This window comes from Bos indicus, chromosome 22 (genome assembly GCF_029378745.1).
Source record: "Bos indicus isolate NIAB-ARS_2022 breed Sahiwal x Tharparkar chromosome 22, NIAB-ARS_B.indTharparkar_mat_pri_1.0, whole genome shotgun sequence".
In the NCBI taxonomy this organism is placed as follows: Eukaryota; Metazoa; Chordata; class Mammalia; order Artiodactyla; family Bovidae; genus Bos; species Bos indicus.
The window spans coordinates 11,884,843-11,901,972 of NC_091781.1; the positions used below are offsets into that span (position 1 = coordinate 11,884,843).

Below are 17,130 nucleotides of genomic sequence, written 5' to 3' on the forward strand. Positions count from 1 at the left end.
GGTGTTCTCCCGCAAAGCGTGCCCAGGGGCTCTCTGGGTGGTGCGTGTGGAGGGTGCTCAGGGCTGGCGGGGCGGTGTGCACGCACTGGGCCTCTGCCCGCTCCAGGGAGCGGCCCTCTGACCCTGTGGAGCCACAGCCCCGTGCTCTCTTCATTTAAATTCACAGCACCCAGGAGAGGCATCCTTGGCAAAAAGCACTGGGGACTTCACTCCAGGGAGGGACCTAGTCCCCAGCTGTCTGTGAGCCAGGAACATGTTTGCCACACAAACTGGAGGCGGAGCTGGCGTGGGGCTGTGTGGTGGGTATGGTGCCAGGACGGGTCATGCTGACACGTGCAGAGGAAGTGGGAGGGGGGTGCCCCTGGCCCAGCATGCAATGAACATGGGAACAGGGTGGAAACGAACTCTCGCATTTGCCTTTGGCTGCCTTTGTAGCCAGTAGCCACAGCAGAGGCGATCCTGGTAACTAGTGTCTCCCCCATGTCCCTGCGCCCCAGAACCAAGTGTTTTTTTCTCCCATTGGACATTTGGGAGCATCTAACTTAGGTCGGATTATTCACTTGTGAGTGGCTTCCCACCAGAAATAAGCAGTTTGTTTCTCCATGGATCAGGGATGTGGGCGAAGTTCAAAACCATCAACCGAATGGGGCTGCAGAGTGGTGTCTTCTGGGTCAGTGAGAGACACACAGAGCTGTCTGCTAAAGTCACAACAGAACCATGCACATTTCATACAAACAATAAAAAACTCAATAAAACTCATACTGTTATGCTGCTGCTGCTGCTAAGTCACTTCAGTCATGCCCGACTCTGTGCGACCCCATAGACAGCAGCCCACCAGGCTCCCCCGTCCCTGGGATTCTCCAGGCAAGAACACTGGAGTGGGTTGCCATTTCCTTCTCCAATGCATGAAAGTGAAAAGTGAAAGTGAAGTCGCTCAGTCGTGCCCGACTCTTCGCAACACCATGGACTGCAGCCTACCAGGCTCCTCCATCCATGGGATTTTCCAGGCAAGAGTACTGGAGTGGGTTGCCATTGTTATAAAAAACAATAAAATACTCAAACACATAGGCTTGTTTTCTTGCTATATATCACGGGTAATGTTTTTTCTTGCTGGGCTTTTAAATTTGCCTTAAATGTGCACATTCTTTGGTAGAACTTAGTGACTGGAGAAAAGGCAGAGCTCTCTGCACTTAGAAAATAGTGCCAAAGAGTTTACTAAACAAATCAAACTGCTCTCTGATCAGTAGGACTACAACTGGCTGCTTGCTTGCTTGCTTTATCCTCACTAGCCCTGCCCTACTGCCCATCCTAGAGGGGAGGCAACCTGTGTCTGTCAGGAGGCGGGGGACACAGACGGGCACAAGGAGCCAGGGCACACAGACACGAGGCCCCATGGGAGAGCAGAAACTGAAGGGGCCCGGGCTGGCGGGGCTGGGCTGCAGCTGAGACACCTGTGGTCCAGCCCTTGCTTCCTTTCCTTTGTCCAGTGCTCTCTGGCCCTCGTGGAGCCCACAGGGCTGGGGCATCGGGCCTGGGGGGAGATTCTTACAGCTCTCCACCTCCGGGCACCTCTAAGCCCAGCCGTACCTCCTGGAGATCTCACACACGTTTGCAGCAGGTCAGCAAGTGAGTCTGGGGGTCCCCTTTACGGAGCCACCCCTCTTACCCTCATGCCCTCAAATCGTGACAGGGCTCGCAGGGGTCTGAGCGCACGCAAGGTCCGCAGTGACTTGATGGGGCCCATCTCAGCAAAGCCCAGGGCGTTGGCCACCAGGCTGATCAGCGAGACCTGTGGGAGACAGGGTGGTGAGGCCATGAGGCCAGCTCGAGACTGGTGGCGGGGCTCTTGGCCTACCGAACTCAGGCTGGGTTCAGTGAGAGAGCCAGCAGGCCTCCCCGTGTCCAGGCTTTATGATTTCCGGCTGGATCGTCTTCACAGGCTGTCCTGTGCTGGGTCAGCCTTGCCCTGGCCCAAGAGGCTGGGGACAAGGCCAGGCGTGTCCCAGCTTTCAGGCCTTCACCACGGACGGGCCTGCGGTGTGCACTTCATACACATGTCTGTGATAGCTCCACTCACCCCAGGCCTTGGAATGCATCTCCCCATTCTACAGATGAGAAAATGGAGTTCCAAAGCCACCTGCTAGTGTGGAAGAGCAGGGCCACAAAGCCTGGGTGGCTTTAGGTCCCCGTGTGCTTTCCTTCAAATCAGATTCTTGGGCTGGCCCATCCCCTCCCCCAGAGTAAACTCTCTGGGGGAAGAAGGACCATCCTGAGTTGAATGAGAGCAGACAGACCATCCTGGGGCATTTCCTCAAGGCTGAACCTTGCAACATTCTATCATCTTCACGGAAGAGAGGCTCAGATGGAGCCCCTGTGGACTGCTCTCTGCTTCCTCTGCCCTGCCCCCACTGGGACATTTCTACCCCTCAGACTTTATCCTTCTAAAGCTCCATGGGCATCCAATCCCTTCTTATGTCACTGCTGGCCAGTGATCACAGGTTGGAAGTGGCCTCCTGCCTGACCTCGCTGGCTATCACCATTACCGCCATCCGGGCTCTGAGGGCAGCCTGGGGGTGGTGAGGGGCCATGGGGAGTGGGGGGTAGGTGTGACCCCCATAGCCTGCTCCAGGCTTGGAAGTGCAGGTTGGGAGAAGGCTGGGCAGAAGAGCTTGGAGGAGCTGCCTCCTCCAAGGACTCCCAGGATGGACTTCTGTGTTGCCCCGACTCACCCCTCGAGGATGCTGGTCCCCACTCTGGAGAGGACGAGGGGCCTCTCTCAGGGACCTGCTGCTGAGGCCAGGGTCCCAGGGACCAGGTCTGGCCAGGCACCCTAGCTAGTCCCCAGCAGGCCGCCCTTGTCTGTTCCTTCCCAAGCTTGCCCCAACTTTCCACCTGATCTCAGCTGATGGCAGCTCCATCCTTCCACCTGCCCAAGCCATAAGCCTTGGCATCATCCCTGCCTTCTCTGTCTCACACACCCGACATCCAACCCATCAGGATTTCCTGTTGGCTCTGCCTTCAAAATACCTCAGAAGACCAAATATTTCTCACCACTTCCACTGCCGCCATCCTGGCCAGGCCACCGTCATCTCTCCCCTGGATTACTGCCACGGCCTCCCAACCCCCCTGCTTGCACTTCCCCTCCCCTGGACAGGGTGATCCTTTCATAATGGGTCAGATGATGTCATTCTTCTGTCCAAAGCCCTCCAGCACCTCCCATTTCATTCTAAATAAAGGCCCATGGTTTTTCAAAGGCTGCATGCGTTCTACCCCATGCAGTCTGGCCTCAACTCCTGCACTTCCCGTCCCCTCCTCTGCTCCAGCCACTCTGCGCTCCTTGTGGTTCCTCGTGTCCCAGGCACTCTCCCACCACAGGACCTGTGCACTGCTGCTCCAACCTCTGCTTGGAATGTTCTGCAGACGCCTGCCTGGCTAGCCCCAACTTCCTTCAAACATCGCCACAGTTGGCCTACTTTCAGCCAGCTTGTTTAAGTTGTCATCTGGGTCTTCTCTTCTCTCTGAGTCCGGGCCCTCCTAATCCCCTTCCCTTTCCACTTCTTTTTCTCCATGTGTACATCACCAGTGTAATATACAAAGCCGGCTCATGTATTATGCTTCCGGTTCCCAGTCACCTTTCTCCACGCAGGCAGCGACTTTGTCTATTTTGTTCCCTGAGGTCCGCAGCGTCTGCTCTAGCACCTGCATATAGTAGATGCTCGGCAGTTTTTAAAAACTGCACGAATTGAACATGGAAACACCTTTCTCCAGATCTTGAGGCCTGAAGTACACCATTTCCATGGGGTGTGGGAATGGGGTCAGGGGGCACGGCCAGTGTCAGGAAAGCTGGATTCCAGCACTACTTCCTTCTTTTTCTTGGGCCAGGCCCTTCTCCGCTGGGACCCTCAGTTTTCCTCTCCACAGGCTGATTCTCCAATCTTGGGAATTTCAGGCCCTGAGGCCTGGCCTCAGCTAAGTTCTCCAAGGTGGCAGGGGGTGGGAGGCGGGTGGGAGGGGTGTGGGCTTCCCCAGACATCTTTGCAGACTCTATCTGGCCTGCCCTGGGGAAGTCAGTCCCACGAAGCTGCAGGAACAGGTGGGTGACGGGGCCAGGGCGGAGCTGCCAGGCTCCCAGGGCTTCCCACAGCCCCTTAGCAGGGAGGCCCCACGGTCCTTTCCGTCACCTCAGGGAGGCTCTGAGGGCCCCAGGCTATAAGCGCACCCAGAGCCCCTCCCTGACTGCCACCCCAGCACCCCTTACCCCAGCATTGACATCTTTTCAGCCGCTTGTGGTGGCTTGGAGTCACCTGTGAGGAGGCCCACCCATGAGGCTCTGTGTCCACACGCGTACTCTAGCTCAGGGGGCCACTCAAGCTTGACCTCCCACCAAGGCCTGACCCTGGCCAGGTCCACTGGCCGTCGAGCCCCGCCTTGGGCCTCTGGGGCTGCTGTAAGGACTGAGCACAGGCCTAAGCTAGAACTCTAGGAAGCACAGCCCCTGCAGGTGGGCAGAGCCTGACACCAAGCCCAGAAGCCATGGGCGTCTTCTGGAAAGCTTTTCCTAGCTTGCACATCCTGACCCACATTCTGTTGTGGGAGAAGCACCACAGCCAGATGGTAAGCCCTCACTTGGGCCCTTCGCCGTGTTCCCTCTGCCCTCAGGGAGCACAGATCCAAGGCTGCCCCGCACCCTGAGCCTCAATTCTCCCCCCGTCACCCTCTGGTTACTCTCCCACTTGACTGTACTCAGGAGCCCCGCAAGACCCCCAACTCACCCTGCTTGCACCCAACAAGGTTCCAGGGCCTGGGGAGCTGTGGGGAAGGGGCTGCATTCCATCTGCCCACTGGGTGCCCAGAGGACGTGCCAGCCTCCTACCCCAGGCCCCTCTGGACACATCAGAGACTGGCACGGCCTGCCAGCTACCAGATGACCCAGGGAAGCTGGCCGGAACCCCTCACCCAGCCCATGTTCATGGCTTTCCTCCTCACAGGTGACTCCATCCCGACTCATCCTCCCCGTTGTGGTACCTTCTACCTGAGCCAGGACGACGTCCCACCTGCCCAGCACCCCTTCCCCAACCCCATGCCCTCTGGCCTTTGGTTCACTTCATCCCCTCTCATGTGTAGACATGTAGGCTCTTAACTGGCCATGTGTGTAGTGGTCCTGACGGACACTTCACAAGGTGCCGTGGTGAGGGCTGTAATACAGGCTCGTCAGCACCCTGCTTCTGGCAGTCCTGAGAGGGTGAGAACTCACTCCCGCCCTGGCTCACAGCCCTGCCAGGACTGTATGCACTGACCCCCACAGTGAGTCCAGTTTCTCCCAGGAGCAGGGCCTAGACTTCTCTATGTCCCTGGCTGGGGGTTCTGATTGCCTCCCTTCTGTGACCTCAGACTCAGATCTCCTGCCCCTCCGCCTGCCTTGCAGCACAGCCAAGAGCCTCCACGTCAGCCTGTGGAACTCCTGCCACCTGTCCTGTCCTCCGGTCCCTCAGCCTCAGCTCCTCCTCCCACTGGCAAAGGGCGCCCCCTCCCCTCTCTTCCCTCAGGGGCCACACTCACGTCCACGATGAGGAAATCAAGCCAGCACCAGGCGTTGGTGAAGTACTTCTTGAAGCCGTAGGCCACCCACTTGAGGAGCATCTCCAGCACGAAGACGTAGGTGAACATCTTGTCGGCGTACTCCAGCAGGACCTTGATGGTCTTCCGCTCCTCCAGGTAGATGTCCTCAAAGGCCTGCAGACCAGGGTGGGCAAGGCAGACATGGCGTCCTGACCCAGCCGGTCCCAGCCCACATGAGCCTTCATCCCTGACGGCATCCCTCCCCCAGGAGGCCAGGGCGGAGGAGGCCACACAGTGGAGGGGCTTCCGCGGCATGCTCTCTGAGCCCTGTGGGCACCACTGCTGGGTCAGGAAATGGTGTTACGTGGTGTATGGACAACAAGGAAGAATGTGCAGTGAGAATGCTTCCACCTTCACTTTGAAGAGCAAGTCTCAGTTCAGGGCTAGTGCATCCATCGTGAAGATCTCTCTAAAACAGCTCACAGCCTATTGTCGGAAACAGCACACATCTATCTCCCCCTGCCCACCCCACTGTGTTTTTACTGTCTTCACTTTGGGCACTTACCTACTTTTCATAGGAAACAATATTGGTTTCCAATGACAACAATCATTCAAAGTTGCCCTTTACAATAAATTTATTCAAACAAACAAAAAACCAGTGAGTGTTTATATTTAATGCAAAATTGCACAGAAGTGATAGTGAAGGCAGTCTGTAGATATGAAGATTAGGAAACACAGGACTAGACAAAGTCAGACCTTCTGCAATCGTCAGAATCTGGGAGTCAGTCTGTCTAACAAGCTAGCTGTTGGTCTTTCCCCACCTCCTCACTCCTGCCTCAACCCAAATCCCTGGGCCGAGAGAGACTCGGATGGCCTCTGCTGCCCTCTTCCAACTCCAGGCTTCCGATATGTATCTGCCCCTCCCCCAGGATGTGCTCTGAGGCTCCCAGTCTAGGCAACTGAACGCGTCACTGAGGGCCCTGGGGAGTGCCTCCGTCTTTCGCTCTGGGCCTCCCTGTGCGACTGCAGGGCCTCTGTGAGCTGCAGTGATCCAGGGGCCCAAGCCATCAGCAGTGCCCAAGGACGCACTGCCCAGGTGACACGTGGTTAACCTGGTCTGTGTAGGTGGGACAAAAGGATAATTCAGGTCCCCAGGTGGGGTTTGCGGATTCTTCAAGATAAAAAGCAGGCATTTTTTTTTCTGATTATAAAAATATGTGTCTTTGATAAAAAAAAATGAAATAATACAGAAATTATAAAAAAGAGAATAAACAACAATAACAACAACGTCCATCCCCACAAATAACCCAATCGAAAAATGGGCAGAAGACATAAATAGACATTTCTCCAAAGAAGACATACAGATGGCTAGCAAATACATGAAAAGATGCTCAACATCACTCATTATTAGAGAAATGCAAATTAAAACTACAGTGAGGTACCACCTCACGCCAATCAGAATGGCCATCATTAAAAAGTGTACCAATAACAAATGCTGGAGAGAGTATGGAGAAAAGGAAACTCTCCTACATGCTTGGTGGAACTGTAAGTTGGCGCAGCCACTGTGGAAAAGAATGCAGAGGTTCCTCAGAAAACCAAAAATAGAACTGTCATACGATCCAGCAATCCCACTCCTGGGCAAAGACCCAGACAAAACTCTAACTCAAAAAGGTAAATGTACCCTCTATGTTCATAGCAGCGCTATTCACAACAGCCAAGACATGGAAACAAAAATGTCCATCAACAGACGAATGGATAAAGAAGATGTGGTGCATGTTTACAATGGAATATTAGACAGAAAAAGGAATGAAATTGGGTCATTTGTAGTGATGTGGATGGACCTCAAGTCTGTCATATACAATGAAGTAAATCAGAAAAGCAAATACCATGTATTAACGATATATATGGAATCTAGAAAAATGGTGCAGGGCAATACTGTTTGTAGGGCAGTAACAGAGATGCAGATGTAGAGAATGGACATGTGGAAAAGGTGGTGGTGGGGACAAGGGAAGGGTGGAACAAACTGGGAGACATATACACATACATGGCATTGACATATATACATACATGGCATTGACATATACACATACATGGCATTGACATATATACATACATGGCATGGACATATATACACTACCATGTGTGAAACAGCTAGCCAAAGCAGTCTTAAGAAAGAAAAACAGCTGGTGCAATCAAGCTCCCTGACTTCAGCCTACATTACAAAGCTACAGAAATCAAAACAGTATGGTACTAGCACCACAAAAATAGGAATATAGATCAATAGAACAAGACAGCCCAGGAATAAGCTCACACACCTCTGGTCAATTAATCTACAACAAAAGAGGCAATACTATACAATGGAGAAAAGACAGTCTCTTCCATAAGTGATGCTGGGAAACTGGACAGCTACATGTCAAAGAATGAAATTTAGAACATTCTCTAACACCATACACAAAAATAAACTAAAAATGTATTAAATACCCAAATGTAAGATCAGATACTTTAAAACTTTTAGAGGAAAACATAGGCAGAACACTCTTTGACATAAATCGTGGCAATATATTTTTGGATCCACCTTTTAGAGTAATGAGAATAAAACAAAAACAAACAAATAGGACCTAATTATACACAAAAGAATTTGCACAGCAAAGGAAACCATAAACAAAGCCAAAAGGCAACCCACAGGATAGGAGAAAATATTTGCAAACAAAGTGACCAACAAGGGATTCATCTCCAAAATATACAAACAGCTCATTCAACTCAATACGCCCCCTGAAATAGACACTTCCAAACAAAGCACACATATGGCCAGAACGCACGTGAAAGGGTGCTCCACATCACTAATTATTAGAGTAACGCGAATAGAAACCACAGTGAAACCAGCATCAATCACCTCACTCTGTTAGAATGGCCATTACCAAAAAGCCTACAAACGATAAATGCTGGAGAGGGTGTGGAGAAAAGGGAACCCTCCCACACTGTTGGTGGGAATATAAATTGGTACAACAACTATGTATTCAGTATTGAGGTTACTTAAAAAGTAAAAGCTAATCCAGCAATTCCACTCTTGGGCATATAGCTGAAGAAAACTATAATTTGAAAAGATGCAAGCACCCCGATGTTCACCACAGCACTATTTACAACAGCCAAGACATGGAAACGACCTAAATGTAAACTGACAGAGGAATACATATACACAATGGAATATTACTCAGCCATAAAAAAGAATAAAAATTCCATTTGCCTCATGGATGGGCCATGGAGATTATCACAGTAGGTTAAGGCAGAGAAAGACAAATATCATATGTTATCACTTAAATGTGGAATCTAAAAAAAAACAACAAAATGATACAAATGAATTATTTATAAAACAGAAACAGATTCAGACACAAAAAACAAACTTATGGTTGCCAAAGGGAAAGGTAGGGGGGGTGCATAAATTAGGAGTTTGGGATTAACATGTACATACTATTCTATATAAAACAGATAATCAACAAGAACCAGCTGTATAGCACAGGGAACTCTACTCAATATTCTGTAATAAGCTATATGAGAAGAGAATCTGAAAAAGAATATGGATATATGTATATTTAGAGCTGAATCACTTTGCTGTACATCTGAAACTAACACAACATTGTAAATGAACTATATTCCAATATAAAATAAAAATTTAATTTAAAAAAGACTACAAAAAGTTAAAAACAAAAAGAATGAGGTACACATGTAAAAGAAAGTAAAAGAAAGCCCTTGCCTATTCCAAAGGCCAGAAAAAAATGACCTTTCTTTTCTATTTCTTTCCTTCTTGTTTCATTGTTTTGTATCATAATTTAAAAAATCTAATATATTTTGGTAAGGAGTAAATATCTATTTTAATATTTTTTCTAGAGTGACTCGTCAAGTTTCCTAACACTTTATTAAAGAACCCACTCTAAATCCACAGAGTAGAAGTCAACACTATAATCTGCTGCTGCTGCTGCTAAGTCACCTCCGTCGTGTTTGACTCTGTGCGATCCCATAGACGGCAGCCCACCAGGCTCCCCGTCCCTGAGATTCTCCAGGCAAGAACACTGGAGTGGGTTGCCATTTCCTTCTCCAATGCGTGAAAGTAAAAAGTGAAAGTGAAGTCGCTCAGTCGTGTCCGACCCTCAGTGACCCCATGGACTGCAGCCTACTAGGCTCCTCCGTCCATGGGATTTTCCAGGCAAGAGTACTGGAGTGGGGTGCCATTGCCTTCTCCGATAATCTACTACACTTCTATATTTGCTTACGACTTCTGTGTGGTTCCATTGCTCTCCTGGTCGATTCCTGAATTAGTGTCACACAAATTTTCCTAGTCACTTTTCATAATTTTTAAGATACATTTAAACAACGTTTTGTCAAATTCCCTTTAAAACATTAGAAATTTATTACTGCATTGAGTTTATCAACTGTTTTAGGAACTAATTCAGTCTTTCTGCTCAAGGCTGGAGTATATTTGTAGTGTGTTTATCTGTTTGTCTTCCTTTACACTCCAAAGGAAAGTTTAATAGTTTTCTTCATGTATCTGTTATACATTTCATGTTATATTTATTCTCAGTTATTTTATGGTTACAATGCCTGGCATCTAAGGACTATTGGAGAAATGTTACTTGTGACTAAATGTTTCTATTACAACAGCAACAATTATTTGTACATTTGTTTTATAACTAGCCATATTATATGGCTATGCTATGCTATGCTATGCTATGCTAAGTCGCTTCAGTCGTGTCTCTGTGCGACCCCACAGACGGAAGCCCACCAGGCTCCCCTGTCCCTGGGATTCTCCAGGCAAGAACACTGGAGTGGGTTGCCATTTCCTTCTCCAATGCATGAAAGTGAAAAGTGAAAAGTGAAAGTGAAGTCGCCTAGTCGTGTCCGACTCTTAGCGACCCCATGGACTGCAGCCTACCAGGCTCCTCCGTCCATGGGATTTTCCAGGCAAGGGTACTGGAGTGGGGTGCCATTGCCTTCTCGGATTATATGGCTATATATATTATATTATATGGAGAAGGCAATGGCAATTCACTCTAGTACTCTTGCCTGGAGAATCCCAGGGACAGGGGAGCCTGGTGGGCTGCCGTCTATGGGGTCGCACAGAGTCGGACACGACTGAAGCAACTTAGCAGCAGCAGCAGCATATTATATTATATTATATATAATGGCTATACATATATATAATATTATATATTATATATAGCTATATATATTATATATATAATATAGCCATATTATATTATATTATATTATATGGCTAGTTATAAAACAAATGTACAAATAATTGTTGCTGTTGTAATAGAAACATTTAGTCACAAGTAACATTTCTCCAATAGTCCTTAGATGCCAGGCATTGTAACCATAAAATAACTGAGAATAAATATAACATGAAATGTATAATAGATACATGAAGAAAACTATTAAACTTTCCTTTGGAGTGTAAAGGAAGACAAACAGATAAACACACTACAAATATACTCGAGCCTTCGAAAAAGCAAGAGAGTTCCAGAAAAACATCTACTTCTGCTTTATTGACTATGCCAAAGCCTTTGACTGTGTGAATCACAATAAACTGTGGAAAATTCTGAAAGAGATAGGAATACCAGACCACCTGACCTGCCTCTTGAGAAACCTGTATGCAGGTCAGGAAGCAACAGTTAGAACTGGACATGGAACAACAGACTGGTTCCAAATAGGAAAAGGAGTACGCCAAGGCTGTATATTGTCATCCTGCTTATTTAACTTATATGCAGAGTACATCATGAGAAACGCTGGGCTGGAAGAAGCACAAGCTGGAATCAAGATTGCGAGGAGAAATATCAATAATCTCAGATATGCAGATGACACCATCCTTATGGCAGAAAGTGAAGAGGAACCAAAAAGCCTCTTGATGAAAGTGTAAGTGGAGAGTGAAAAAGTTGGCTTAAAGCTCAACATTCAGAAAACGAAGATCATGGCATCGGGTCTCATCACTTCATGGGAAATAGATGGGGAAACAGTGGAAACAGTGTCAGACTTTATTTTTTGGGGCTCCAAAATCACTGCAGATGGTGACTGCAGCCATGAAATTAAAAGATGCTTACTCCTTGGAAGAAAAGTTATGATCAACCTAGACAGCATATTCAAAAGCAGAGGCCAACAAAGGTCCGTCTAGTCAAGGCTATGGTTTTTCCAGTGGTCATGTATGGATGTGACAGTTGGACTGTGAAGAAGGCTGAGCGCCGAAGAATTGATGCTTTTGAACTGTGGTGTTGGAGAAGACTCTCGAGAGTCCCTTGGACTGCAAGGAGATCCAACCAGTCCATTCTGAAGGAGATCAGCCCTGGGATTTCTTTAAAAGGAATGATGCTAAAGCTGAAACTCCAGTACTTTGGCCACCTGATGTGAAGAGTTGACTCATTGGAAAAGACTCTGATGCTGGGAGGGATTGGGGGCAGGAGGAGAAGGGGACGACAGAGGATGAGATGGCTGGATGGCATCACTGACTCAATGGACGTGAGTCTGGGTGAACTCCGGGAGTTGGTGATGGACAGGGGGGCCTGGCGTGCTGCGATTCATGGGGTCGCAAAGAGTCGGAGATGACTGAGGGACTGAACTGAACTGAATGAGTGTTAAATTTTCTCTAAGCAACCATTATCTACAAGTAATGATATGCTTGTATTATTTTAAACTCATTTTATACTTGATTCTATTAACTTCAGTTCTTCTATTTTCCTATTTTTATGCTGCATGTTTGGTTTTCTTGATTAACTGCACTGGCTAGTACTTCAAAGTCATTATTAAATAATGAAAAACAGCTAAAAGGTAGTTAAATTATCTTTTTTTATCCTTGACTTTAATAAAATGTTTCTAGTGCTTTACTTACTACTAATGATGATGTAGAAGTTAACTTGAAATTAAGTTTTTCATTAAGTAAAGGAAATCTATTTTATTTCTATTTTTACCAAAGTTTTAAAAATCAAGCATTCACTGAGATAATTATATGGCTTTTCGTCTTTGTCTGATTCATGTAAATAGATTTCCTAACAGGGCATCCTTCTGACTTTTTAGGATATACCTCGCTGTGACTCATTTAATCTTTTAAATATTTTACTGAATCATATTTGCATGTATTTTAATATTTTTGCATCACTACTCACAAGTATAGAGTATGAAAACTAGTGTGTTGTTTTACTTTTGGTAATACTTAAGGTTTTTAAAAATCAGCACTGTTAGCTTTCATAAAAATAATTTATAGATTTTCCATCTGTTTTTCATACTCCAGAAGATTTTTAAATAGAATTTAAATTATTTTCTTCCTTGAAAATATGAAAGAATCCACTCTTGGAGATGTAAGAGATTAGATAAGCTAGTGGTTTATTGATCACTTTAATTTCTCAAGGAATCAGCTTTGGAATTTTATCAATTTTACTGTTTATTTTCTAATTCATTAATTTGTGTTTTTACTTTATTATTTCCTTTGCTTTCTTTACAATTATTTTGTTGTTATATTTCTAATTTCTTGAGTTAATAAATTTATTCTTTCTATTTAACAAGGAAAATGTTTAAGTCTGTGAATTTTAGTCATTACAGCTTTGGCTATATCCCACATAAAGTATTAGCAATATCGTTACTTTCTAGTTTCTTCACCTGCCCCAAGTCAAAGTTTTTTCTCTACCTCTATTTTTCCTTTCTTATTTTTTTAGATATCAGGAGGACAAAACTGGTTGAATCATAATCTTTGATGACACACCCCCATATTTGATTCATGAATAGTTTCTTTACTTCTTTCAGTTCAGTCGCCCAGTCGTGTCTGACTCTTCGCGACCCCGTTGGACCTTCTTTTTTTATCTGAAGGTTTTCACCTTGAGTTCAACATTTGTTTGTTTAACATTAACAAACAAAAGCACTTTGATTTTTGTTGTCCTTGTTTACACTTTCCTGCTATATCTTACTATTTCACTTTTAATATTTCCGATTCACAGAGTTTCAGGGTTGTACTTTGAGAACACACGGCTGTAGTTTTTTGTTTTTTTCGGATCCACTTAGAATCCTTTCCTTTTAAAATGATGAATTTTATCCAATTACATTTATTAATAAAACACATGTCTGATCTTGTCTTTGCCATATTATTTTGTTTCCTGATTTAATGCTTCCTGGTTCCTTCTTTTCTCCATATCTTTTTTGCTGTAAAATCTGTGTTCTCAAAAGAAATTTTTTTTCCCTTCAGCAATTTCAAAGTGATACATAGTCTGCTTTCTGTTAAACAAGTTTATAACTTTAAATAACACACTCTGACTTATTTTTCTCAATATATCATTGATGTGGTTTTTTTTTTTTAAACAGTGCTTGGCTGTCTACCCTGATGAGATTCACCATTTGCTTGCCAAAACACCTCCTCACTTATGCCAGGCTGAGCTTTTCCTCCACAGCCCAGACTAAATGGCTCTGGCTGCCCTTGTTTGTGGCTGTTTAAAAACAAAACTCGTTAACATATTGTCAAATCCTCCTTCTCTGAAGCCTACAGAGATTTGGCTCTAGCCGATGGTAAAACAGCATGTAGCCAGCAAGCAGCGGCTCCAGGCCCACTCTGGAACAGCGACAGGATAGTACAGGGTGGGCGGGAGGCCCAGAGGTTTAGAAGTGACAGCCGCAGTGTCTCCCCGTGGCTGGCCCCATAGGAGGCAGCATGTGGACTGTGTTAGTCGCTTGGTCGTGTCCGACTCTTTGCGACCCCATGGGCTGTAGCCCGCCAGGCTTCTCTATCCATGGAATTCTCCAGGCAAGAATACTGCAGTGGGTAGCCATACCCTTCTCCAGAGGAACTTCCCAACCCAGGGATCGAACCCTGGTCTCCTGCCTCGCAGGCAGATTCTTTACCATTTGAGCTACAGGGAAGTCTCAGAGGCAGCAGCAGCATGAGCTGGAGGCAAACAGCCTGGGATCAGAGTAGCCCTCTCACTCTCCCTATCTAAAGTCCAAAGCACTCCTTGTTAGTTGCTCATTCATGGGGCTCTCATCTCCCCAACAATACTGGGTTCTTGCTCCTTCTGGGCTAGTGAAGTTTCTGTTTCCTCTGCCTTCTTGATCACCCCTCTCCCTGTTCACAAGTACCTTTCACAACTCTCTCCAGGGATGTTTCATCTCCTTCTAGAAGGGCTCCAAGAGATGAGTAGGGTGCTTGGGAACCAGTTGGGGCATCTCCAGAGGCCCTCGCTGTTCCTCCTAGTCTCACCAAACCTCCCTGTTTTCCGTAGTCCAGCTCCATCTGCTTCCTCTAAGGAGTCTTCCTGATTGTTCTAGTTCCCCCTGACCTTCCATCACTCTGAATCACCTACTCCATTCTTGTTCTCCTCTCTCTGGAGCTGATCTCTGACTATCTCAAACCTGCTGAATCTAGTTTCCCCAACTAGACTAGGAGTCCCTGAGGCCAGAGCCGGGGTCTCTTCCTCCTGTTGCCCCTCCACGCATCACAGGACCAGTAGATACAAGGAGAGCTTAGTAAAGATCTATTGAACAAATGGAAAGTCAAGACAAAGGACTTAGAATCTGACTCTCTGGGCTCAAATGCCACATCTGCTGCTTGTGAATGGTGGGGCTTTGGACAAGTTACTTAATGTTTCAACAAAGGGTTGCTATGGGGATTAAATGTGATAATGTGTGAACTACATAGCTTGGCCTCTAGCCCTAGAAGACATGGAAGGAGTGGAGCTATCAGTGTACGATAGCCTGCATTAACTGCACTGAACCAGTCTGATGGCATGTCTGATGCTGTGTGCAGGTGGGTATGTCACCAGGGCTTAGGTGTAGGTGGTTGGTGACCTGAGATTATGCTAGCTGTACACTGGGATCTGGGAAAATCACTTCCCTTTGTGGAACAAGGAGGCCTGGACAGATGACCTCTGCCATGATCCCTTTCTGCTCTGACCTCTGTATGTGCTGTGGGTGTTGACAGTTTGTGAGTTGGTCCTCATCTGGGGCCCTGGGGGGTTTCATTTTCAGCAGAGGGCTCTGCCCCAGTTTCTAACCTGGCTTTCCAGCTGGAGATGTCCTTTCTCTGCCTACCCCTTCTACTTCATGCCCCTCTGCCCACCCTCTACCCCCAGGAGGGTACCAGTGCGCCACTGCTGAGCAGGATCATGAAGATGATGAACGTCTCGAACCAGCTGTGCTCCACGATGCGGTAGCAGGTCTTGCGCAGCCTCCACCAGACCTTCCCGTGGGCCTGTGTGGTGTCCACGGTGCAGCAGGGACAGCGGCGGACACAGCCTGTGGGGGAGGGAGAGGGCTCAGACCCAGCCCGGCACCTGCGAACGCCCACATCTGATAGCAGGAAGTTGGACACTTGAAAGGATGACTGAAAGTGGTTACAATGATGGATAATGAACTGGGCCACGTTGGGGGCGGGGCCACGGTGGGGGGTGACGACCATGGGACCTGCCCTCAGGAGGCTGCAGGCGGCAGGTACTCCATGCAGAGGGTGGATGGACTAGGCTACCAGTAAGTAGATGAAGGGCCTGGCAGGTCTGGGCCGGGCTCCAGCTTGTCCCGTGCTCACCCAGGCAACTCATCCCCTGGGGGAATGTTCCAGAATCCCCTGGGGTGCTCGGTCCCTGGACTTTCTCCATGTTTGCAGTTTCTGAGCCTTGGGAAGGGCAGACTTCTCACTGACAGTCCTAAAGGGTGTGCCACATGGAAGACAAACCCTCATTTTATCCCCGGCTGCCCTCCAAATATACCATGGATTCATAAAAGCTCCAGATGCTGTCACCAACATGGCCACATGTCACACCCACCTTGAATGTTTACAGAGGGCCTGCTACGTGCCAAGCACTGTGCCACAGCCTGAGGGGATGAGGGAATTAGACCAGTCCCTGCTGCTATGGGGGCCCCCAGTCATACCACCACGCCACAAACGCAGCCGACCCACATCGGTCCAGCCAAACACATCTGAAGGCACACCTGCCGTAACTCACGTAAACGGGCAGGTGGGGAGGCCCCCAGGGTCTTGAGGAATAGGGAAAGAATAACAGGTATCCGGGTCAGAGCGGGATGTGATACAGCAGCTGTGGGTCCTCCTGCCCCTCTGCGCAGGGCTGAGGCTGGGCCGTAGTGCCAGCCGGGGCTGTACCTTCAGTGAAGCAGTCCTCTGGATCTTTGACATCCTCTCCGAGGTCAGGGATCTGCTCCAGGAGGTCAGCAGTGTTGGTCATATCTGCCGTGCTCCCCTCAGAGTAACTGTCTTCGGGAAGCTGCAGGCAGGATTGTAAGGTGGGGAGGGTGAGCGCATGAGTGTGGGCTCTGTAGCAGCCTCCAGCCTGGGGCTCCCACAGTGGAGGTGCCTAGGCCATCCCCTCCACAGCACACCTGGGGAATCTGAGCCCAGTGGGGTGGGAACCTGCCACAAAGGTCATTGAGGCTGGGCCTTAGGGCCCCTGGATCTGTGATTCTGGGCTGCTGGTGTCTAGAGCAGGGGTGCAGGGGTGGGACAAGGGTTCTGGGAAAACCCCAGGAATGGGGAAGGCATCCAGGTGGAAGTGAAACAGGCATGAGGAGCAACAGGGACACACACTGGGATGT

The 17,130-nt window shown here is 47.9% G+C and overlaps 1 protein-coding gene across 2 annotated transcripts in view; it reads right to left on the bottom strand.

The window, feature by feature from the left end:
• SCN5A (sodium voltage-gated channel alpha subunit 5) overlaps positions 1-17,130 on the bottom strand; it is a 105,154-nt gene that overhangs the window by 15,918 nt on the left and 72,106 nt on the right. For both annotated transcript variants that reach the window (XM_070776067.1, XM_070776066.1), the window contains 4 exons: positions 16,682-16,802; positions 15,665-15,819; positions 5,560-5,733; positions 1,667-1,789 (listed from right to left, as the gene is read on the bottom strand). In XM_070776067.1, the coding sequence (XP_070632168.1) occupies positions 1,667-1,789; positions 5,560-5,733; positions 15,665-15,819; positions 16,682-16,802 (573 nt within the window). The remainder of the gene's footprint in view (positions 1-1,666; positions 1,790-5,559; positions 5,734-15,664; positions 15,820-16,681; positions 16,803-17,130) is intronic.